The following is a 26,603-nucleotide window of genomic DNA, read 5'->3' on the forward strand; positions in this document are numbered from 1 at the left end:
GGAGGTCTCTCTCTTAGTCATTGCTGGCAAGATTCTTGCTAGAGTCCTCCTTAATAGGCTGATCCTTCACCTGAAAGACAGTCATATACCTGAGAGCCAATGTGGCTTCAGAAAGGTCTGAGGAACAGTCAATATGGTGTTTGCTGCCCAACAACTCCAGGAGAAATAAATGCCAGGAGAAGAACAGAGATCTGTACACAGCATTTGCAGATTTTACCAAGGCCTTTGACACCATTAGTTATGAGGGTTTATTGAAAATTATGCCAAAATTTAGTTGCCCAGAGAAGTTCATCAGCATTGTACGTGAATTTCATGATGGCATGTTTGCCTGGGTTCTGGATAGTGGATAATGCTCTCGTGCCTTCCCAGTCACCAATGGAGTGAACCAGGGTTGTGTGCTTGCTCTCATGCTTTTAATCATGATGTTTTCAGCCATGTTATCAAATGCTTTCGATGAGGATGAACAAGGCATCAAGGTCAACTACTGTACTGATGGTAAGTTCTTCAGTTTGAAAAGGCTACAAGCCAAGACCAAAGTAAAGGGAGTGTTGGTGCATGATTTTCTGTTTGCAGATGATTGTGCACTCAGTGCAGCCTCTGAAGCTGAGATGCAGCAAAGTATGGGTCAATTCTCTGCTGCTTATGCTAGTTTTGGCCTAATAATCAACCCCAAGAAAACACAGGTGCTCCATCAGCCACCATCACACCATCCATATGTAGAACCATCAGTTATATCCAATGGAGAAGTTTTGAATGCTGTGGATAAGTTCACTTACCTTGGTAGTACTTTCCAGGCATGTACATATTGACAATGAGGTTGACACATGCATTGCCAGAGCTAGCTCATTGTTTGGAAGGCTCTGAAGAAAAGTTTGGCAGAGAAGAGGTATTATTAGACTGACTACTAAACTGAAGGTCTACAAAGCCATTGTGCTGACCTCATTGTTATATGCCCGTGAAACATGGACAGTCTACTAGCTCCATGCCAGGAAACTGAGTCACTTCCACTTGAACTGTCTTAGGAAGATTCTGAAGATCACCTGGTAGGATAAGGTACCAGACACTGAAGTCCTTGCTCGAACTAAACTGCCAAGCATTCAAGCTATGCTTCAGAGAGTGCAACTCTGATGGGCCGGCCATGTTGTTTGAATGCACAACATATGCTTGCCAAAAAGACTTTTATGGAGAACTCACGTGGGGCCAGTGATCATATGGTGGTCAGAAGAAGCAATACAAGTTCTCTCTCAAGAACTTTGGATTTGATTGTGGGACATGGGAGACACTGGCACAGGACCATTCAACATGGTGGTTCACATGGACTATCTGTGCCCAAATGTTCACATTGACTATGTGTGCCCACTCTGTGGTAGAGAATTCTGAGCTTGTATTGCTCTGATCAGCCACAGTCGTACTCCTCTTAGCGAACAGAGAACAACAGCTAACCAACCAATCTTGTAAAGACTCTTGATTGATAAAGGCAAGATTCAATCAGAGGCACTTGATTATGCTAAAACAAAAACAGCCATTGCATTTCTCCAACTCATCTTGCTGCACACTTTTTGGAACTTTGTAGGAAAATATTGAAGATGGTTGGTTGACACTCAGATGATTTTACCTTGAATAGGAACATTGGTGGCATTCTGGGGACAAAATTGAAGTGGAAGTATACAGTCTTCTCTGTTCTCTATGTTTGGGGAACATTTGTTCCCTGGCTTTTTTTAGTGAATAAAATTCTTAAGTAAATCTTAAGAGTAGTGAGCATACTGTAGCCTCACATTCCCAGAGTTAGCCCTGCTACATCTTCCCCTCAGAGTTTAGTGGCTTCTCTGTGAAAATGGGATGTCTCTTCTCTGTTACTTTTGACTCAGGTCCCCAGATGTGTTCTGCCCCACTCTCAGCCAGCCACCTGTAAATGACTAGCATCCCAATTCCATTTTACCAATTAATATCAATTAGCTTTTACAAAGTTAGAAAATCTAACAACATACAAATACAAACATTTTCCCTGAACACCTTAGAGCCATGTTCTTCCTTATTCTACCTTAGGCTCACTCTTAGTTAAGTTTCTACATAGTTTTGGTCCCACTGAGTTGGCATCCAAAGGTGGCATTGCTGCCTGACCAGTCTCCTTCTCATCTGCTGCAGGACTAGGTACTTAAGGTCCCTTAGGAAGATTACTTAGTCCTCATAACTACAAAATATGTCATGAATTCAGATTCCTAGAATGTTGAACCTTAGGTGGTTCTTAGGATCATGGAGGCTCACTTTTCTGACCTTTCAAAATTCACAAAGCTGGAGCCTACAGGTTCATTTTCTTCATAAAATAAAGAAAAGTCAAGGCATAGGACCAGAACCTATTTTAATGAGGCCACATGGCCTCAGAAGAGAAGGTCAAAGTCTCTCTCTTTTTCAGAAGTTTTTGATGATATCATTTCAGTCAGACTGAGAGGAGAGATATCCATCGAGACAAAGCAGCCAAAGAGTATAAGCAGTTCTCTGGTCAGTAAGAGCCAGTGCCTTTTGAAAGCATGTGCAGTTCTGGCTGCACTTAACCAATTAAATGGTTAGCAAGCCAGAAGCTATTTCAGAATGTCTACATGTCCTCTAGAGTCTCTCCAAGGCAATTCCATTCCACCTCATCAGGATTCTCCTAGAAGCAGGCTCTCCCAGCCTCCTCGATGTGGAACCTCAGAGGTACTCCACCCATGGACCAGACTCCTACCCCAGAAACTGTCTTGTTTCATGGAATAATAACAACAAACCTAGTCTTTTGAATTCTGTATTTTAATTGTAATAAGTTAATATATCCAATTACTGTTGAACAAGATGAATATCAGTGAATATGATTAAACATCTTATTGAGTTTGTGCTTTTTTGTTCACCTCTCCTCCTCTTTTTCCTTTACTCTGTTTCCTCTTTGTGGACTGCCTGCTTTGGCAGTTATCCCTCACTGAATTGCATTGAATAAACATTTATTATGCATTTACCATGTAGAAGATACTGTGCTAGGCACTGGAAAAATAAAATATAAACAGTCCCTGTTCACAGGGATCTCACATTGTACTTGAAAGGGCTGGGCAAGGGGAGTTGGGAGTCAACATTTACACAGATATGTAAATATAAAATCAATACAGAAGGCCTGGTTCAAGCCTGGTTCTCTCAATTCATTTCAACTTGGTGAGTCCAGTTTCTTCTTCTGTTAAAATGAGGCAGGTCAACCTAGACAGGTAAGGGACTCAGTCTATATATAAAGCATTGGGCTTAGGAAGACCAAAATGTGTATCCTGCCTCAGATACTAGCTGTATGACCCCGGGCAAGCCATTGAATCTCTTTGTTTCTTCATCAGTAAAGTGGAAATAATAGCACCCACTTCCAGTCCTTTATAAGTGTGGACTATTATTGTTGTTATTATCTCATATCTAAGGTCCCTTTCAGCTCTAGTATTTTATAAATATGGTTTTCCAAATCATATAATGTTTCTAAATAAAGAAAAAAGCAGTTAATTCTTCCTTTCGTATTAAGGTGAGCCCTTATCATCTCAGGTGCGGAAGAAAGGTGTATATATTTGTCCACTTTATTTTTGCCTCCTGGAGTCTCTAATGACTGTGTTTTTTCTTGAACATTCTAGAAAACTTCCCTGCCAACATAAAATTTGTACCTCAGCATATCCTTCAGAATGTAAACTCATTGATAAGAGAGATTATTTCATTCTTTGTATTTGTATCCCAGGGTCTAGCATAGCTATACATAACATAGAGTAGACGTTTCATAAATGTTGTTAATATATTGATTATTTATTGATCTCTGATAACAGAGATATTTATTAATATACACTTTTTCTTCCCCTCTTAAGTATATCCCTTCGTTGGAGTGAATGTGCTCAAGAACTTGGTAGGATAATAATAGTATTATTATAAAAACATTCCAGGCAGCCTTTAATACTACATAGGGTCCACTTCCTTCTGGGATAAATAGCCTTTACCTGGGATATGCATAAGTTGAACAGCTTTGTACAGAATTCTTCCATTTAAGCTCAAAAGCAAACAAACCTTGATAATAGCACCAACATTTATGTACAGTACACATCTACTGTTAAAATCACTTTGCTAATTAACAAGCATAATTCTCAGGGGGAATAAAACAGTTCTTTTTGGTGACCTACTTCAAAGTGAACAATGTCTAGCTCAAAGTAGTTCAAAAAGGTAAGAACTAATATTACTAGCATATAACATAAATTGAAACATTAATTATTGAAACCATGGTTTTCAAATGTTTTAATATCTCATATGATCCTAATAATATAGAATCTGTTTTTAAAATAACTGTTCATTTTCCTTAGCTCCCTTTTTATGTAATTATGAAATTAAGCCATTTTTAAAAAAGAACATAGGAAAAATTAAATTTATATGGCAATTAATATTTACACGTATTTTTAAAGAGTTCTAATCAATATAATCTGCCCCTTTTTACTTGATATACACATTTTCATGTATTGACAAGCTTATCATTTTCACTAGCCATGCAGCCCTCCTTTGTTAGTAATGTATAGAAATGCAGATGATTTATGTAGGTTTATTTTGTAACCTGTAAGTTTGCCAAAGTTGTTTATTATTTCAAGTAGTTTCTTACTTTATTCTCTAGGATTCTCTAAGTATGTCATCATATCATCTGCAAACAGTAATAACTTAGTTTCTTCTTTGCCCATTTTAATTCCTTCAATTTCTTTTTCTCTTATTGCTAAAGTTAACATTCCTAGTACCATATTGAATAATAGTGGTGTTAATGAACATCCCTGTTTTGCTCCCGATCTTATTGGAAATTCGTCTAGCTTCTCCCATTGCATATAATGCTTGCTGATGGTTTTAGGTAGATACTTCCTATTATTTTAAAGAAGGCTACACTTATTCCTATGCTCTCCAGTGTTTTCAATAGGAATGAGTGTTGTATTTTGTCAAAAGCTTTTTCTGCATCTATTGAGATAATCAAATGGTTTCTGTTAGTTTTGTTGTGAGATGATCAATAATGCTGATAACTTTCCTAATATTGAATCAGTCCTGGATTCCTGGTATAAATCCTACCTGGTCATAATGTATTATTCTCATGATAAGTTGCTGTATTCATTTTGCTAATATCTTATTTAAAATTTTTGTATCTATATTCATTAAAGAAATTGGTGTATAATTTTCTTTCTCTGTTCTGGCTCTTCCTGGTTTAGTTATCAGAACCATATTTGTAGTATAAAAAGAATTTGGTAGGACTCCTTCCCCAATTTTCCCACATAGTCTATATTGTATTGGAATTAACCATTCTTTAAATGTTTGATAGAATTCAATTGTAAATTCAATTGGGCCTGGAAATTTTTTCCTAGGGAGTTCATTAATGGCTTCTTCATTTCTTTTCCTGAGATGAGGCTATTTAAGTATTTAACTTCCCCCTCTGTTAATCTGGGCAATTTATATATATATATATAAATACATATGTTTTAAAATATTCATCAGTCTCACTTAGATTGTCAAATTTATGGGTATACAGTTGGGCAAAGTACTTTCTAATTATTGTTTTAATTTCCTTTTCATTGGAGGTGAGTTCACCTTTTTCATTTTTGATATTGGTAATTTGGTTTTATTTTTTTTTTTTAATCAAATTGATGAAAGGTTTATCAATTTTACTGGTTTTTTCATAAAAACAAATCTTAGTTTTATTTTTTAGTTCAATAGTTTTCTTAATTTCAATTTTATTAATCTCTCCTTTGGTTTTCAGTATTTCTAATTTGATATTTACTTGGGGATTTTCAATTTGTCCTTTTTCTAGCCTTTTTAGCTTCATGCCCAGTTCATTCATCTCCACTTTCTCTATTCTATTCATGTAGGCATTCAATGATATAAAACTTCCCCTAAGGACTGCTTTTGCAGCATCCAGAAAGTTCCCTTGAGTGAGGTTATTGATTGTTTCTATAATTTGTTATTTAATCCTTTCATTCTTTAGGATTAGATTATTATTTAGTTTCCAATGAATTTTTGGTCTGTCTTTCCATGACCTTTTATTAGATATAATTTTTATTGCATATCTGAGAAGGATGCATTGACTATTTCTGCCTTTCTACACTAGACTGTGAGGTTTTTATGCCCTAGTACATGGTCAGTTTTTGTATATGTGCCATGTGATCTATCATATCTACCTTATCCAGAGTTCTATTCACCTTCTTAACTTCTTTCTTGTTAATTTTGAGGTTAGATTTATCAAGTTCAGAGAAGGGGAGCTTGAGGTTCCCCACTAGTATAGTTTTCCTGTCTGTTTCTTCCTATAACTCCCTTAACTTCTCCTCTAAGAATTTGGTTACTCTACCACTTGGGACATACATGTTTAGTAACGATATTGCTTCATTGTTTATGGTGCCTTTTAGGAGGATAGAGTTTCCTTTTTTACCTCTTTGATTAGATCTCTTTCTGCTTTTGCTTTGTCTGAGGTTAGGATTGCTACCCCTGCTTTTTTTTTTTTTACGTCAGCTGAAGCATAGTATGTTCTGCTCCAACCTTTTACCTTTACCTGTGTGTATCCCCCTCTTTCAAATGTGTTTCTTGTAAACAACATACTGTTGGATTATGGTTTTTAATGCATTCTGCAATCCACATTTTTAAAGGTATTTGCAGGGTTTTGGGGGAGAGAACTCAAGAAAGTTCCTACTTTTACTCTGCTCTCTTGTCTCTGCCCCCCACTTTCTAATTTTTGAAAAGAATAATAATAGTAGATCTCATTCCCCACTCTCAGAATTTGCCATCTCATAGTATGAATTTATCTTTTTATTTCTGTATAATAAAAATAGTGTTATTTAGTTATGTAAATATGTATGAATTTGTGTAATGATATTCTGTTGTCTTTCAATATTAGTATATTCATTTTTAAGTACCAAATAAAAAGAACTAAATTTGTAGCTCACTTTGTACAATGTCTAACAAAGTTAGTTGCCCCACCTCAGAGTTACTTTGTGTATATTTATTTGTGTAGATTTGGTTGCCATGTAATTGAATTAAATTCTGTGAGAGCAAGGAAAGTTTCATTATCATTGGCATCTAGTATGATGCCTGGCATGTAGTAAGTAATTAATATATACTTGCTTAAGTAGAAATTGGAAAACCTCAGCATTTAAACTTAATAGAGATACTCAAGATACCAGCCCAACAGTTCATTTTTCAAGTAAAAGGAAAAGAAGGCCCTTAGACCTTAAGTGATTAGCCTCAGTAAACTAGTTAGTGACAAATCAAGGATTAGAAGGCAGGCCTTTCAGTGTTCCTTCCACATGATCCCAAGTAAGATGAGTCCTTTTATGTTCATGAATAAATAAACCTCTTCTACCCTTGATCTCATTCCTTGCAAGCCTCTCAAGGACTTTTCCCCATTAATCATCCATTATTTTATGCTTCCTCAGTCTTTCCTCCACTTGTCTCTTGTGACATGCCCATTGCCCTATTCAGTTCTCTCCTCTTCTAGATAACTTTTTTTTTTTGCACAAAAGAGACCTTTCTTTCTTTGAGTTCCTTGGAATATAAGTCTCTTAGTGGGATGTGTATATGACATGTATATATGTACATTTTCATCACTTTTTAAAATTTTTTTTTATTTTAGACTTACATACTAGAACTTGAATACATAATGCTAAAAGAAAAATTATGAACTTACATATAAAATAAGAAAAGAAAAAATTCATATGCGCAGCAGAACATAAGAGAGGATTCAGAATACATAGCAATAGATTTCCATTTCAAGAAAGCCTATATAATGAATACTATGTGTTGTGTTTTCTTTGCTTCCTTGTAGGTTTATTTTTGTTTTCTCCCAAACATGGTTTACTTTGTTCTCTTTCCCCTTGTTGAGTCCTTTGTAATTCATTTTCGGTATGTACCTTAAACTTTTCTTGGCTCTCGTATGTCAGATCTTCTATTAAGTTCACATTTTTTCCCCACAAAGTCCTGAAAGTCTGACAATTCATTAAGTTTCCGTTGTTTTTTTTTCTGTTCAGAATTATGCTTAACTTTCCTAGGTATGATATTTTCATCTGAGATCCCAGTTCTTTTGCTCTTTGATACATTGTGTTCATCCTTTGTTGCTGAAGAAGACCATGCCATCAGAGAAATGATGACATGACTTGCACTTGACTTTGTTTTGAGTGAGGGAGGGCTGTACGGGTCACCAGCCTCACTTCTCCTCCAGAGCCATCTGAATCCAGTGACCAGATATTCCTCTGGATGACTGGAGATGACCCAGGATGAGGCAGTTGGGGTTAAGTGATTTGCCCAAGGTCACACAGCTAGGGAGTGTCAAGTGTCTGAGATGACATTTGAACTCAGGTCCTCCTGACTCCTGCACTGGGCTCTATCCACTGCGTCACCTAGCTGCCCTCCTTGATACATAGTATTCTAAGATCTGCAGTCTTTTAGTGTCACCACTGCTAGGTCTTGTATAATTCTAATTGTGACAATGCCATATGTAAATAGTTTTGTTGTTGTTGTTGTTGTACCCTTGATCTGGAGGTTTCAGAATTTGACCATAATATTCCTGTTGGTTTTGCTAATATGATCTCTTTCAGGTGGTGATTGGTGGATTTATTTCTATTTCTACTTTCGCCTCTTGTTCTAATGCTTCAGGACAGTTTTCTTTAATTATTTCTTATATTATTATATCAAGACTTTTTTGTCATAGCTTCCAGGTAGTCCAATTATTCTTATGTTTTCTCTTCTTGATATGTTCACCAGATCAGTTATTTTTCTTATGAGATGTTTCACATTCTCTTCCATTTTTTCATTGTTTATATTTTGTTGTATTATTTCTTGATCTCTTATAACTTTACTGACTTACCCTTGCCCAGTTCTGATTTTCTGGGAGTAATTTTCTTCCTTAAGATTCTGGATCTCTATTTCTAATTTTTTGAATTTCTTTTCATAATCGTCTGTTTTTCTTGGATTGGTGCCTCTGTCCTCAGATCCTTCTGCAGTTTTTCCTTCTGACCTTGAACCCAAACAAAGACCTCCATCCTTCTGTAAGAGCTCACACAGCCAGGGGCCAGCCCCACTACTTCTGCACTTACTGAGCATGTGCTAATGCATTCTTGCTTTGTCTCTGCAGCACATCTGCAGAGGTTTCTTTTTTAGCAGAGGTGCCCTCCATCTTCTTGTCTGGGACACCCAACTCCTTTCACTGTCCCTAGGGTAAAAATTCCAGTGGCTGGGACTGAGGCAGCCTCCCAACCCATCTAACCTCAGGGCTTGCTTGCTACTTAAGTGCTCCCTAGTATAGAGGTGTTTACTCTTCACCAAGAGGAAACCAGTCCAGGGATTTTTCTTCAGAACTTCTTTGATTATCCCGGGGGATCACTACCCTGCTCCTATTCTTATTTATTTTTCCCACTCTGTGTTCACCCAGAGGGATTGTTTTATCTCTTTTATAGAGGAAAATCTTGACAGTTTGGAATTTTCTGATCTATTCTGCCATCTTCCCAGAATCCTCTTGTACTAATTAACTAATAAAAGCATTACCTATAGAGTGATAGAACCTGGGTTCAAATCCCTACTCTGATATTTTTTTGTGACTATGGACTTTTTACTTAACCTCCCTGGCCATGCCTTATTCTCTCTGTGAAATGAGAGGGTTAGATGAGATCAGGGGTGGAGAACCTGTGACCTCCAGGCCCCATGAAGCCTAGGATACTTGGGTATGACCTTTTGACTGCATTCAAGTCTTACAGAACAAATCCTTTTATTAAGGGGATTTGTTCTGTGAAGTTTGGATTCAAAAGGTTGCACTTGAGGACCTAGAGGGCTGCATATGGATTTGAGGCCACAGGTCCTCCACCCCTAGACTAGATGACCTCTTAGGTCCCTTTCAACTCTAAATCTATGATAATATGAGATCCCTTCCATCTTCCATCACTTTGACTTCCATTCTTCTTGTAAGAATGGTCTGTACCTGATACTTCTCCTTTTTCATTATCTTGATTTCTTAGTCCCTTGCAGCCTGGCTTCTGACATCACCCCTCTACTGAAACCTCTCTCAGAAGCTACCAATGACCTAATGCAGTGGCCTTTTCTCAGTCCTTATCTACTCTGCCTCGGGTGTTAAGGAAAGACTAGTACTTCTGGTGTGAGGGCTACCAAACCCTCTTTCTGGGCTGCTTTCCACCTTTGGTGTCCACTAGCTACCCAGCTCTTCTCACCTGTGGCTCCAAGAAGCTATAGAGCAGCCACACCCCAGTAAAATCATTTTGGCAGTCAGGCTAACCCCAGTTGAGGATAACCAAGGGGTCTCAGACTTGTTGATGAATTAGGGGATATCTACTGTGAGCATGTGAAGACTTTCCCAGTGGAATAGGTGAATGTGAATGTTCCTGCAAGCCATGAAGGTGGCAGAAACAGGCACCTGTGGAGCACTTACAGCTTGGTTAAACATCAGAGACACCAAGGTCATCCACTGTATCCCAAGCCATTGCCAACTGTCTTGACTTTTGTCTTGCCATTGGATTCTGATGACTCTGGAAGAAAGAGTGAGGCTGATGACTTCATGCAATCCTACTTTGCTTAAATCCAGTTTAGGTGTGAATCAGAAGATATCACTCATACCATTTTACCATTTTTACTTAGTTTGAAGTCCTATAGCAGTGGGCAAGTGGTGAAGCAACAGGTATGGATACACTGGGAGCTGTAATCACAACCCTGCACACAGACAGTCCAATACCCTAGGCTTGTCTCTTACTGGAGTGAAGCAGCAGTATGATTTGGCAGCCCCCTGAGTATCTGAGCAGCTTTTTTTAAGGACCACACTGTTGCCATGAGGAAGGGGCTAGAAAAGGTATCTTAAAAATGTCTGCTTCACCCTGACCTGCTTACTGCAGCAGTCAGAGATTCTCCTTGTAGTTGAAACACAAAAAATATATAAAAACTTTTGCAAAGATTTTATTCATTATTGGTACATGGAATTTGTGCACGCTTATGGACAGTAACTGAAAGATGAATGTCTTTTGTTGTGAGAGAACTCAGCAGGTATCACATCCATATAGCAACCCTGAGTGAAACAAAACTGTCAAATGAAGGCCAGCATACTGAAGTTGGAGCTGGATACACTTTTTTCTGAAGTGGTAACTGTGATGAGGAGTGCCATGAAGTTGGTGTAGATTTTACAATCTAATCTAGTCAACAACCTTGTATACCTTTCAAAGGGAGTGAATGAGAGACTCATGTGATTGCTGCTTTCAGGAAAGTGCCACACCACCATCATCAGTGTGTGTGCTCCCACCATGACGAATCCTGATGAGGTCAAAGAAAAATTTTACAAACACACATCATTAGTATGCCAAAAAAGGACAAGCTTGTAATTCTGGGTGACATTATTGCCAGAGTAGGCAGAGACTATCAGACATGGTAGGGAACCCTTAGGAGGAATGGATTCAGAAACAGCAGCAGCAACAGTCACTTACTATTGAAGACTTGTGTGTTTCATGACCTTCTCATCACCATCATCTTCCATTTTCCTGAATCCAGTAAAACTTAGTGGATGTGCCTTTACAGAAAACATTGGCATGTAATAGATTATGTCATTATAAGGAGAAGGGACAGACAGTATATGAGAGTGATAAAGGCTATGTGTGGCACAGAATGCTGTACCAATCATGGACTTATCCTCTCTGAGTGAAACATTCACATTCAACAAGCATACACAGTGGCTTCAGGGCAAGATGACTAGCAGAAGACTTAACATCAACAAAATAGATTACTTCTGCATGTGTGAACAATACGTTACTCACTTGGGAAGAAAGCTGAGATGGTTGGTAAGAGTGGAGAAGAAAAGGAATGGGAGTTTTCAGAGCATTGCATTTATTAATCAGGGCCAGAACACTCACAAACATTAGGATTGGTTCAATGAAAATTATGGGAAATTCAGAAGTTACCAAATGAATGAGAATTCTACAGAGTTTTTACCAGAAGGATGGTTCATCTGTCTCTAGGAAGACAGCTTTTATCTCCAAAAAAAAGTAAAGTGCAAGGAAAGCTTAGAGAGATGGAGGATTGTTAGCTCAATAAGAAGGCAGATGAAATTCAATTTTGCATGATTAGTAACAATCTAAAACACTTTTGTGATGCTCTGAAGGCTATTTATGGACCAAAGACCTATGGTGCATCTCAACTACTCAGTGCTGATGGAGCCACATTGATTATTGATAAGGATATTGATCCTGGAGAAATGAGCTGAACACTTCCATCGTGTTCTCAACAGGCTACCATCAACCAGTGTTGAAGTCATTGACCATATAACTCAGGTTGAGGTCAGTTCACCTCTAGCCACGCTTCCAACTTAAGAAGAGGTTTAAATGCTATTAGGCTCCTCTGCTGTGGAAAAGTTCTTGGTTCTGATTCTGTTCCAGAAGAGTTTTACAAGACAGGGGATCTACTGCTCATACTAAAGCTGACAGATCTTCCAGGTTATATGGTAAGAGGAAGTTATTCCCACGGGTTCAAGAATGCCTCCATTTTCCAGGAAATAGGTTGTCCTGTGATAGTCAGAAGGTTTCCCTCATTGCCAGCAAGATTCTTTCCAGAGTCACCTTTAATAGTCTGATCCTTTCCCTGGAAGATGGTCATCTACCCAAGAGCCAGTGTGGTCTCAGAATGGGTCAAGGAATAGTCGATTTGGTGTTTGTTGCTCAGCTACATCATGAAAAATGCCAGCAGCAGACAAAAATCTGTACACAACCCTTGTTGATCTGACCAAGGCTTTTGATTATTGTCAGTCAGAAGGGCTTGTGCAAGATCATGGCAAAGTTTTGTTGCCTGGAGAAGTTCATCAGTATCATATACCAGTTTCATGATGGCATACTTTCATAGTAGACGATGCTCTTTCTTGATCACCAATGGCATGAAGCAGGGTTGGGTTCTTGCTCCCATTCTTTTTAGAATGATATATTCAGCAGTGTTGTCAGACACCTGCAACATGGACAAAAATGGCATCAAGGTAAGCTACCATACTGATGGCAAATTATTTAATTCGAAAAGGCTACAAACCAGGACTAAAGTGGAGGAGAAGTTGGCACATGATTTTTTCTTTGTTTGCAGATGTTTTTGCACTCGATGTGGCCTCTGAGGCTGAGATGCAAGAGAGTTTGGATTAATTCTCTGACACTTGTGTTAATTTTGGCCAGACAATTAACACTAGGAATTATCAGCCAGCACTGCACTATCCGTATCAGTTACAATAAATAGAGAAATTTTGAATTCTGTGGATAAGTTTACTTACCTTAGCAGTATACTTTTCTGAGATGTATGCATAGATGATGAGGTTGACATCATTCCCAGAGCTAGTTCAGTGTTTGGGAGGCTCCAAAGGAAAGTGTGTAAGAGAAGAGGTATTAGGCTACATACCAAATTGAAGGTCTGCAGAACCATTACTGATCTCATTGTTGTATGCCTATGAAACCTAAACAGTATACCAGTTGCGATGCCAGGAAATTGAATCTATTCCATGTGAATTATCTTAGGAAGATTCTAAAGATCACCTGGCAAGATAAGGTTCCAGACACTGAGATTCTTTCTTGAGCTGAACTGCCAAGCATTCAAACTCTACTGTAAAGAGTGCAGTTCTGGTGGATTGGCCAAAGTAATTGAATGCCAAATGTACATTTGCCTAAAGGACTGTTTTACAGAAAACTCACACAAGGCAGGTGGTCACACAGAGTTGAGAAGAAGTCACACAAGGACACTCTCAAGTTCTCTCTGAAGAACTTTAGAATTGATTATGAGATATGGGAGACACTGGCACAGGACCACTCAACATGGGATGGCCACATCAAAGAAAGCACTATACCGTATGAGCAAAGCAGAATTGTGTTATCTCAAAAGAAATGGGAGATGTAGAAATTTAGAGACATCTCCATTCCAAATGTTCGTATGGACTTTTTATGCCAGACTTTTGATAGAGCCTTCTGAGCTCATGCTGGTCTGAGCAGCCAGAGTTAGACACCCTGTACATTGACCCCAACCTAGTGAAATCATTTTGGGTTTCTTCAAATATGAAGGACAACTACCACCGTCTACTCTCATTTGTAGAATTTGATATTCCTAATCACCTCTCTTTGTTTCTGTGATGTCTTGTTTTCCTGGTTTCCTGCTTCTCTTTGTCTTTTTACCTTGAAGGCTAGTAGGGTTTTTTTTGTTGTTCCTTTAGTATAAATATTTCCTGGACTCTTTTTTTTCTCTTTCTTTACCCTCCATCTTGTGATATCCATTCCTATGACTTCAATCATCAAATTTTATGTAATTCAAATTTACATGTCTAGGTATGAGACCTCTTCTCTCAAGTTATAGTCCTGCATTTTCAATTGTCTACTAGACATCTCTATACAGATAGCCTGTTGGTACCTCTAAATCACCATGTCTATACTTGATATTGTCTTTTTTTGAATTCCCTATTTTCCTATCAGCATTAACGCACCTGGTCACCTCTGCATTAAACCTGGTGTCATCTTTGTGTCTTCCTTTTCCCCTTATCTTCCACAGCTAATCCAATTTTCTCATTTTTTATTTTCTCAGCATTTCTTATATCTGGATCTTCTTTTCCATCGCCACTGTCAATACCATAGCTAAATCCCTCATTAGCTCTCCTGAATTATTCCAACAACCTCTCATTATAATAGAAAGCCTCCCTACCTCCAGTCTTTTCTATATCTAACTTCTCCTTTATATATGTAACTATAGAGAGAGATATATAAAGGTATGCATATAGTCAACATATATAACAACATAAAGGTGTATGTGTGTACAGATACATATATACATAGTATATATGTATACATATACAAATATATATGAACTCATGTATATCACTTAACTGCTAAAAAACCTATGACCTATTGTCTGTTCATAGTCATTAGACTGCATCCAAGACTATACAGTCTTGTATCAGCCTCTCTTTCTAGCTTTATTCTCTGCCCACAGCTATCTGTTCCATTTGGGACTTGCTTATCTGCCTGTCAACCCCTTGCCAGTATCTTTGGGGCCTATGTCTGCTGCCTCAGAGCAATGCCCCTGGCATTGACTGTTCTGGGGCTCTTATCTGTTCTGCTAGCATAGACTGCCACTCCTTGTGCTAAGATAGGACAACCATCACTTTTATGGCCTGGGCTCTTCTATCCTGGGCCATGGCACCATTGCTGGTGGACTGTATAATATCCCTTCTTGCTAAAGTACAACAGGCAATTCATAGTCTTACTCTCCCATGAATGGAGGTGAGGGAGAAGAATGCCTCACAATAAAAAACCCTACCATTTCTAGCTGTATCACTAAAAGAACCACTAGAATTATGGAGGCTAATCCAGGGGCAACTAGGTGATGCAGTGGATAAAGTGGTGGGCCTAGATGATAGGAAGACCTGAGTTCAAATTTGGCTTCAAACACTAGTTAAGTCACTTAACCCTGTTTGCCTCCTTTTCTTCATCTGTAAAATGAACTAGAAGAGGAAATGATAAACCACCACTCTAGAATCTTTGTCAAGAAAACTTCAAAAGGGGTGACCAAGTCAGAAATGAATAAAAAAACTACTAAACAGCAGCATCTTCCTCTCTCCAGTTATTCTGGCCTAGACCTCACTAAGTGTAGTTCTCTGATAGTTTGGGTTCAATACATTTTAATAGTTAACAAAAAGAACTTTTAGCCTTAGCAGAAAAGGATATTGAAAAAGGAGAGCCGAGAACACCTAGATTTGATTCAGCTGAGCAAAGCTCAGGATCTAACATCAAGATCTGCCAACCATTAGAATATCCTCTGGCTCCTTGTGGATATTTTGTATTCAGACTATGTGCTAGTGACACTGACAGTCTTCTGAGCCAACTAAATCTTGATACCTTTTAAGGAAAAATTAGCCCAGCTTGCATGGGGATAGGGATTAGGATATTTGTTCCTACCACAATGTTGAATAATTTTTTTGGTTAAATTCATTGACTATGTAAGAAGCTTAAGAAAATGCTTTTTGGTCATTTATTTTGATAGTGACATAGGAAGGTGTACTTGAACTTTTTTTTTCAGGCTGCTTATAATAACATCATTAAATTTAATTTTTGATGTCATTTACTCTCTATTACTGCATGGCCTAAAGAGCAAAAGCTCCTTTCTTCTTACTCTTTAACTTGTTACCAAATAAGAACTCTTTGATGAGGGCTAGAGGGGGCTTAGGGCACAGAAATTCAAACACTGAAATTCCTTACATGGGCCATCTGGAGAAGAATTCATGGACTCAAGCATTGTTGAGGTCAATGTAAAAATTTACTATGCTTTTCAGCAGGCAAGAGTTCTTAGGGAACCTGCAACCCTAGAGGGGTATAAGTAGTGTTTATATAGGATATTCTATAGTGAAACATGTGCCAAATATGCTAACCAGGTGATTCAGGGTGGAATTAGGGAGTGTTTAAGGAGTGTTTAGTTCTTAAAGAAATATACACCTCTGGTATCCACTGCACAGGTATTTTACCCAGAGTTCATTGAGAAATAGCCCAAGGGAAGGCTACATGAAGGTGTGGTTTTAGGCCTGAAACCTCATTAAGTCAACTAACCGTCAGGACTGACTAGGGAATACCAGGCTGCTCTCATCAATGTCTTGCTAGACAAGACAAATGTAAAGGAGTATCCGTATGTCAAAGTCTAGGATACATATGATTGGTCAGTGAGTAGTAAATGTCATTGTGACCCAGTTCAGCACCATACAGCTGGGTAAGGCTAATAAATTCTATAGGTGCAGCTGGCTGCTATATCAGGAATGGAGATAACGGTTGTTGCTGGGGCAGGCTGTGTCCTTGGGTTGGGGAGGAACTGCCTGGGATAGTTTTGAGGCTAGGGAGAAATGTAATTTTTAGAGAGAAATATGATTTTACAATTGAGGTCTAAGTACATGCACCCAAGCACCCCATCAACTTCACCTTTCTAAAGATCTAGATTACTGAAAATCTTAGTTGAGAAATATAAATGTATAAACTAAAGAAAACACTAGCTACAATTTCATTTTATAGATACAGAAATAGAGATTTTCTAGACATAATGAAGGAAATGGGATAAATAGATATTTTCAAAAACATCAGTGTTAATCTATAGAGTACTTTTTTCTTTGTCTTTATTAGGTCCAATGAAATTAGCTTTGTCAATTGAAGCTAAGGCATGGAAGATGTTACTTTGTCGATATCTGAATGAAGAATACAAAAAGAAAATGACTGACATGATAGTATTTATAAATGAATACTTAAAAAAATTATCTAGACCCATTCGTGACTTAGATGATGTCAGATTTGCAATGGAAGCCTTGGCCAATATACGTGATAATGAAATACAAATGGACATGACATTAGGACCTATTGAAGTAAGAAACTTAAATTTTTGAAATAATATTTTGAAAATAGAGCTGTTCTCAAAGCTATCAGCTGACTAGTACCCTCTCACACAAAAGCACACCACCTCAAATAACTTCCCAGTGAAGACTAGAAGTAGACAAGAATAAATACCTGTTTAGGAATTCTGTCCTAGCCTTTATAGCTGATGGGAGGGGCTACTCCACTTTAAGAGCAGCCCCTGCTATGTAATGTTCCCAAGCAGCAATCACTGCCAGGTTATTAGTCTTCTTGCTATTATGTGGTCAGTTGCCTTTACCTAAGTCACATTCTGTGTTTCTTGATCAAAAATGGACATACATAGCTAACTTGTGTTTGAACAGGGGCTGAGAGAATATTTATCCTGCCTATTTTCTGTAGGTGCTATTGTGATAATAATTTTTCATCTTTGATTTCCTTTTATTAACTTTTATTATTTGTGGCCATTAGGGATATTTCTCCTTGTTAGGAGGTTATTGAGCTGGTTGAAAGCTGTCCCATAGGATGGTAAAATTTACCTAAGGTCTCAAATATTTCTCAGATAAAAGGCAAAAAAAGGAAGTGTAGGCTTTCCAAGTAATTTGGTTTTTTATTTATTTTTATTCTTTTCCCACTTAATAGTATTTTATTTTTTCCAATTACATATAAAAATAGTTTTTAGCATTCACTTTTCTAATATTTTGAGTTGGTTTTTTTTACTCCCTTCATTCCCTCTCCCTCCCCAAGAAAGCAAACAACTTGAGATACATACATACATACATACATACATACATACATATATATATATATATATATATATATATATATATATATATATATATATAAATCATATTAAACACATTTCCATGCTAGTCACCTTGTAAAAGAAGAATCAGATCAAGAGGGGGAAACCATAAGAGAAAAAAAATGTGGTTTATAGTTCTTTCTCTGGGTGTGGATAGCATTTTCCATTATGAGTCTTTTAGAGTTGCCTTAAATCATTGTATTGCTGAGAAAAGCTGTCTGTCAAAATTGGTTATTGCACAGTGTTGCTGTTACTGTGTACAATGTTCTCCTGGCTCTGCTTACTTTACTCAGCATCACTTCATAAAAGTTTTTCCAGATTTTTCTGAAATCCACCTGCTCATCATTTCTTATAGTACAATAACACTCCATTACATTTGTATACCACAACTTGAGGCATCTCCTCAATTTCCAGTTCTTGGCTACTATAAAAAGAGTTGCTTTAAATATTTTTGCACATTTCGTAAATAATTTGACTCAAGGAAGGATTGATCTGACACAGATACTGTAGGTATGTGAACATTCCCTTTTAAATCAACCTATTATGAACCCTCTAACTGTAGTTTAATCTGTTACCTGACTTAGTTTACCTATAGTGTCTGTTTCACTGTGTTTGTTTCCTTAGGGTTATATCAAATGATGACTTTGCTTACTAATTTTGTTTAATTTTTATGACAATTGAAGGAAGAAATCTGTCATCTTTAACTTTTATAGCCTAAAAGAATGCACGAGATTGCAATATGTAAAAGAATTCTCAGTTATGCTGACATAATTTCATCTATAAAAAACCTCTTTAAAATAGAATTCCAATTTTTGTTCAGGATTATTTTTCTACCTCCTGAACCTGTAAAATAAAACAAGGGTTTTTAACTTTTCCAGTTTTTGCATTGTGGTAGATTTGTTTTGGCAGCAGTTACCTACCACACAAACTCAAGAGGAGATATTTCTTCTACACTACTCACTATTTGTAACTGAAACATGACAAGAGAAACACATTTTCTTAGGATTTTCTGGAATATCTTTTTGGCTTCCTTTGATATATACACAGAGCCATAGTTTTTTCAGTCTTTTAAAAAATTTTTTATAAGTATCTTAGAAGTAAATGAAAACTTTCCTTCTTGTTCCAGGAAGCTTATACTATTTTAAATAGATTTGAAGTTGAGGTAACCAAAGAGGAGTCTGAAGCCGTTGATACACTAAGATACTCATTTAACAAATTGCAAAGCAAAGCTGTAAGTACAGATTTAATTATCTATCCTCCCTTTTTTTGCTTATCATTGGACATGATAAGCACTGTTTTTTCAAACCTATTTACATTAAAACTTGGTGTTTCTATCCTACAGGCCAAATATTAAAATGAATTTGGAAGGGGTGTTCATATACTTAGATTACACTAGAATTTCATGGTACTCAAGTATAAGGACAGTGTTAGGAGATGGTTAAAACCCTCAGTGAGTTTGCAATTTTAAAAAATTGCTAAGGATGATAAAGGAGAATTCTTAAAGATAAACTAAGAGGAAGAGGGAAAAAAGTTTATAGGCAGAGAAAGCAGAACTATTTAACACCTATTTTGTTGCCATGTTTTTTATAACCTTCATAAAATCCTACTCAAGTGACCTTCCCTTCCTTCCTTTCTTCTTCCCTCCCTCCCTTCCTCCTTCTCTCCTTCCTTCCTTCCTTCTTTCTTTCCTTCATTTTTTCTTTCCTTTCTTGTCTCTCTATGTCTCTCTGTCTCTATCTCTCTTGCTCTGTTTTTCTAATATGAGGCCATTTGCCTCTCCACAGGCAGCATGATGGCCTTCACTCCTGGCAGTCTTAGTGCAGACACCTGATGGTTTTCAGTCCTGCTGCACCTCAAAGCACTCATATGCAAATAGTTCTCCAGCAATAACCTCCCTAACATCAGGGGCTATGGACATATGCTGTCACACCTAGCTTCAATATTTTATCTTAGCATGGAGGTGGCCATCAGTTATTGAAGGCTAGAGCAGTGGAATGGAAGCTATGGAAACTTCTGCCATGCTGAAAAAGCTTTGAGTGCAGCCCCAGAATTAGATTGAATCTGATTTCTAAGGGCCAGCCCAGCTAATATTAGACATTCATTTTATAAAGGAGAGGGTTACCTGGTGAAGAGAGTTTTGTCTATGGAAACTGACAAAACAAAGAAAAAAATGTAAATTGTTTTCAGTCTTGTGTGACCTCTTCCACTTTGGCAATGGCAGTAGCACAGTGGCAGGAATGGGGCAGAAGTGAAAAGAATCATATTATCTTTAGGCTGCTCAAAAATTTCAGTTTGGCTGTTGGTATTCTAAATAATAAATCCTTGATCAATGACCAAGTGGTATTATGTTGGAGAAGTTGAATCATATCAATCTTAATATTCTTACTGTCAGCATAAACAGAAGAAAGAAGAACATTGCAAGAAAATGGAGGAATGATTTATAAGTACTCCTGGGAGAAGAAAAGGAAGGAGTTGGTAGAATAGGTATTATTTCTACACATACGCACACACACACGCAACATTATTTCATGGGACAAGTGGTCACCACATATTTTGGTATGAACGATAGGTATTTGCAAATCAGGTTACCATGCAAAATAATTACAGCTTGTGTACCAACATCATAGTAAAGAAATTCTGTGAAAGATTTGATGAGTCTCCAAATCAAATTAATGTACATTTGATGACTACAATGCAAAGGTGGGGGAAGGTGAAGAAATATATGGGAAAGTATGATTCAGGAAAAAGAGATTAGAGAAGCCAAAGAAATAGGTAACACTAAAGCCTCACACTTCTATATCATGAATATTTTTTTTAATTTGTGTATTTAACTTTTAACATTCATTTTCACAAAATTTTGGGTTACAAATTTTCTCCCCTTTTATCCCCTCTCTCCCCCAAACACCAAGCATTCTAATTGCCCCTATGACCAATCTGCTCTCTCTTCTATCATCCCTCTCTGCCCTTGTCTCCGTCTTCTCTTTTGTCCTGTAGGGCCAGATAGCTTTCTTTACCCCTTTACCTGTATTTCTTATTTCCTAGTGGCAAGAACATTACTCGACAGTTGATCCTAACACTTTGAGTTCCAACTTCTTTACCTCCCTCCCTCTCCACCCCTTCCCTTTGGAAGGCAAGCAATTCAATATAGGCCAAATCTGTGTAGTTTTGCAAATGACTTCCATAATAGTTGTGTTGTATAAGACTAACTATATTTCCCTCCATCCTATCCTGTCCCCCATTACTTCTATTCTCTTTTGATCCTATCCCTCCCCATGAGTGTCGACCTTGAATTGCACTCTCCTCCCCATGCCCTCCCTTCTATCATCCCCCCCACCCTGCTTATCCCCTTATCCCCCACTTTCCTGTATTGTAAGATAGGTTTTCATACCAAAATGAGTGTGCATTTTATTCTTTCCTTTAGTGGAATGTGATGAGAGTAGACTTCATGTTTTTCTCTCACCTCCCCTCTTTATCCCTCCACTGATGAGTCTTTTGCTTGCCTCTTTTATGAGAGATAATTTGCCCCATTCAATTTCTCCCTTTCTCCTCCCAATATATTTCTCTCTCACTGCTTGATTTCATTTTTTTTTAAGATATGATCCCATCCTCTTCAATTCACTCTATGCACTCTGTCTCTATGTATGTGTGCGTGTGTGCATGTGTGTGTGTGTACTCCCACCCAGTACCCAGATACTGAAATGTTTCAAGAGTTGCAAATATTGTCTTTCCATGTAGGAATGTAAACAGTTCAACTTTAGTAAGTCCCTTATGACTTCTCTTTGCTGTTCACCTTTTCATGGTTCTCTTCATTCTTGTGTTTGAAAGTCAAATTTTCTTTTCAGCTCTGGTCTTTTCATCAAGAATGCTTGAAAATCCTCTATTTCATTGAAAGACCAATTTTTCCCCTGAAGTATCATACTCAGTTTTGCTGGGTAGGTGATTCTTGGTTTTAGTCCTAGTTCCTTTGACTTCTGGAATATCCTATTCCATGCCCTTCGATCCCTTAACGTAGAAGCTGCTAGATCTTGTGTTATCCTGATTGTATTTCCACAATACTTGAATTGTTTCTTTCTAGCTGCTTGCAATATTTTCTCCTTGACCTGGGAACTCTGGAATTTGGCCACAATGTTCCTAGGAGTTTCTCTTTTTGGATCTCTTTCAGGCGGTGTTCTGTGGATTCCTTGAATATTTATTTTGCCCTCTGGTTCTGGAATCTCAGGGCAGTTTTCCTTGATAATTTCATGGAAAATGGTGTCTAGGCTCTTCTTTTGATCATGGCTTTCAGGTAGTCCCATAATTTTTAAATTGTCTCTCCTGGATCTATTTTCCAGGTCAGTTGTTTTTCCAATGAGATATTTCACATTATCTTCCATTTTTCCATTCTTCTGCTTTTGTTCTGTGATTTCTTGCTTTCTCATAAAGTCCTTAGCGTCCATCCGTGCCATTCTAGTTTTGAAAGAACTATTTTCTTCAGTGAGCTTTTGAATCTCCTTTTCCATTTGGCTAATTCTGCTTTTGAAAGCATTCTTCTCCTCATTGGCTTTTTGAACCTCTTTTGCCGATTGAGTTAGGCTAGTTTTCAAGGTGTTATTTTCTTCAACATTTTTTTGGGTCTCCTTTAGCAGGGAGCTGATCTGCTGTTCATGCTTTGCTTGCATGTCTCTCATTTCTCTTCCCAGCTTTTCCTCCGCCTCTCTAACTTGATTTTCAAAATTCTTTTTGAGCTCTTCCATGGCCTGAGCCCATTGGGTGGGCTGGGACACAAAAGCCTTGACTTCTGTGTCTTTGCCTGATGGTAAGCATTGTTCTTCCTCATCAGAAAGGAAGGGAGGAAATGCCTGTTCACCAAGAAAGTAACCTTCTATAGTCTTATTTCTTTTCCCTTTTCTGGGCATTTTCCCAGCCAGTGACTTGACCTCTGAATATTCTCCTCACACCCACCTTACCTCCTGATCCTCCCAGCCAGCGTTTGGGGTCTGAGATTCAAATGCTGCTTCCAGCCTCAGGGCTTTTGGCGGGGGCAGGGCTGCTATTCAGTGTGAGATTAAGTTCAGGTGCTCAGGTTGGGGCAGGGCCGCCTCTCAGGCTCACTTCCCTCAGGGAGTTTATGCAGAGACCTTCAACAATGTATCCAGGCTCCTGCCTGCTTGGGTCTGCCGCCACCCCTCAGCTTCTGCCTCCCAAGGGGGCCCGAGCCATGGGGGCACCCCACTCCCCCCTCGACCCGCCAAAGAGACTCTCTCACCGACCCCTGTCACCTGTGGGTGGAGGGACTTGTGCGGCCACTGGAGATCCCATCCCTGAAGCCTGCTCGGATCTGTTCCTCTCGGTGCCGTGGCCGTGGCAGGTCTGGGCTGGGCTCCGTGTCTGCAGCGCGACGGACCTTTTGCGAGAGGTTGGCAGGTCCCTCTGTGGGTGGAGGGACCCGCGTGGCTGTTGGAGATCCCATCCCTGAAACCCGCTCGGATCTTTTCCTCTCGGTGCCGCGGCCGCGGCAGGGCTGTACTCAGCTCCTAGTCCCAGCGCCCAGTCCGCGGCGCGAAGGACCTTTTGCAAGAGGTTTGCAGGCCTCTCCAGAACAGAAATCTCCCTCGCTCCAATGTTCTGTGGCCTCTGGGTGCAGAATTTGCCCTGAGTTACTTCTTTGTAGATGTTCTATGGGTTGTGGGTTTAGAGCTATGTGTATGTGCGTCTTTCTACTCCGCCATCTTGCCATGAATATTTTTTTAAAAAATGGTTAGATATTGAACACAGTGAGTACCAAATAATGACATAAAAATAAAATAGATTTTATATTAACAGACAAAAAAAGATTTGCTATTTATTTGGGCGATATTCCAGTCATCTGTCAATGTACAATCAGACCTTTGACTCCTCAGAGCAAAGATTAGAATTTGCAAAAATGAGCAGCAAGGAGTAACAGTGAGAAAAAACAGTGAGTTTGAGTAAAAGAACTGAAATCTTGAATTATTAAATAAGTAACTGAAAATGTAAGATGGACAGTAGAACTGACATCAACACAAAATAAAATAATTTTATTCAGAAATTTAAATAATAAACAACTTCAACAAAGTTGCAGGTTGTAAAATCCACATAAATCATTAGCATTTCTATATATTACTAACAAAGTTCAGGAGGAAGAGAAATTCCATTTAAAATAACTGTAGACAATATTAAATACTTGGGAGTTTACCTGCCAACACAAACCTAGGAACTATATTAACACAACTAGAAGATACTTTTCACACAAAGTCAGATCTAAACAGTTGGAGAAATAGTAATTGTTCATGTGTAGGCTGAAAAAATAAAAATGACAATTCTATCTAAGTAAATTTATTTATTTGGTGCCATACTAACCAAACCACCAAAAAATGAGTTTATAGAACTAGAAAAAATAATAATAAAATGGATTTGGAAGAACAGAAGATCAAGAATGTTAAAGGAATCAGTGATAAAAAGTAAAGGAAGGTGGCTTAGCAGAACCAGATCTCAAATTGCGTTGCAAAGCAGTAATCATCAGAACAATCTTGATACTGGCTAAGAAATGGAATAGTCGACCAGTAGAATAGATTAGGTACATAATACACAGCAGTAAATGACCATAGTAATGTAGCATTTGACAAATCCCCAAATCCAATCTTTTGGGACAATTGTTTGACAACAATTATTGGGAAAACTAGAAAGCAGTTTGGCAAAAACTAGGTATAGGCCAACATCTCACACCATATATGAAGATAAGGTCAAAATGAGTTCATAATTTAGATATAAAGAGTAATCTCATAAAAATACTAGAGGATCATAGCGTACCTGACCTTTCAGATCTTTGGATAAGAGAAGAATTTATGAAAAACCATAGAGAGTGTTATGGGAGATAAAATGGATTATTTTGATTACATTAAATTCAAAGGTTTTTGCACAAACAAATCCAATATAGTCAAGGTTAAGAAGGAAAACAGAAAAATGGAGTAAATTTTTATAGCAAGGTTCTCTGATAAATGCCTCATTTCTCAGATGTATAAAGAACTGAGTCAAATCTACATGAATATGAGTCATTTCTCAGTCCACAAATGGTCCAAGAATATGAACAGACAGTTTTTAGAAGAAGAAATTAAAGTTATAGTCATGAAAAAATACTCTAAATCACTACTGATTGGAGAAATGCACATTAAAACAGCTCTTAAGTTACTACCACATATCTATCAGATTGACTAATGTGGGAGAAAAGTAAAATAACAAATGCTGGAGAGGATGTGGAAATATGGGGACACTGATGCACTGTTGATGGAATTGTGAACTGATCCAACCACTGCTGAACAATTTGAAACTATGCCCAAAGATTTATAAAATCACATATACTCTTTAACCCAGCAATACTACTACTAGGTCTGTATCCCAAAGAGATAAAAAATAAAATGGAAAAGGATCTGTATGTACAAACATATTTATAGGAGCTCTTTTTTTTTGGGTGGCAAAGAATTGGAAATTGAGGGGATACTTGTTAACTGGGGAATGGCTGAATAAGTTCTGGTATAGAATTATGATATTAAAAATGATAAACAGGAGGGTTTTATAAAAGCCTAGAAAGATTTATATGAACAAAAAGCACAGTAAAGTGAGCAAAAACAGGAAAATAGTATATACAGTAATGGCTATATTGAACAATGTCGAATTATGAATGACTTAGCTATTCTCAGTAATACATTGATCCTAGAGAATTCCAAAGGACTTATGATGAAAAATACTGTCCACCTCTAGAGAAAGAATTGATGGAGTCTGAATGTAGATTGAAGCATACTTTATAAACTCTATTATTGTTGGGGTTTGGGAGTGTGTGTTTTCTTTCACAACCTAGCTTACATAGAAATATGTTTTTTGTTACTGAGCATATATCATCTGAAACAAATTGCTTGCCTTCTAAGATGAGGAGAGTGAAAGTATTTGAAGTTAAACATTTTGGAAAAAAGAATGCTAAGAATTGTTTTTTACATGTAATTGGGAAAAAATATAATTTTTTTTTTAAAAAGAAATAATTCCAGATGGTATCACAGAGTCAGACACTACTGAAATGACTGAAGAGCAGTAAAGGATATGAACAGGAAGTTTTCAGAAGAAGAAATCAAAGCTATCTATAATTATATGAGAAAATACTCTAAATCACTATTTTGGGGTGGGAGAGAGTCAATCGGGGTTAAGTGACTTGCCCAGGGTCACATAGCTGGTAAGTGTCAAATGCCTGAGGCTGGATTTGAACTCAGGTCCTCCTGTCTCAAGGCCTAGTGTTCTATACATTGCATCACTTAGTTGCTCCCTAAATTACTATTGATAAGAGAAATGCAAATTAACACAACTCTGAGGTACCCATCAGATTGGCTAATATGACAAAAATAGAAAATGACAAATGTTGGATGGGATCTGAGAAAAATGGGACA

General features: G+C 37.8%; 1 protein-coding gene across 5 annotated transcripts in view; it reads left to right on the top strand.

Annotated features, from left to right (window-relative positions):
- DNAH8 (dynein axonemal heavy chain 8) overlaps positions 1 to 26,603 on the top strand; it is a 396,942-nt gene that overhangs the window by 144,893 nt on the left and 225,446 nt on the right. For all 5 annotated transcript variants that reach the window (XM_072641991.1, XM_072641989.1, XM_072641988.1 and 2 more), the window contains 2 exons: positions 17,148 to 17,383; positions 19,301 to 19,405. In XM_072641991.1, the coding sequence (XP_072498092.1) occupies positions 17,148 to 17,383; positions 19,301 to 19,405 (341 nt within the window). The remainder of the gene's footprint in view (positions 1 to 17,147; positions 17,384 to 19,300; positions 19,406 to 26,603) is intronic.

This window comes from Notamacropus eugenii, chromosome 2 (assembly GCF_028372415.1).
Source record: "Notamacropus eugenii isolate mMacEug1 chromosome 2, mMacEug1.pri_v2, whole genome shotgun sequence".
In the NCBI taxonomy this organism is placed as follows: Eukaryota; Metazoa; Chordata; class Mammalia; order Diprotodontia; family Macropodidae; genus Notamacropus; species Notamacropus eugenii.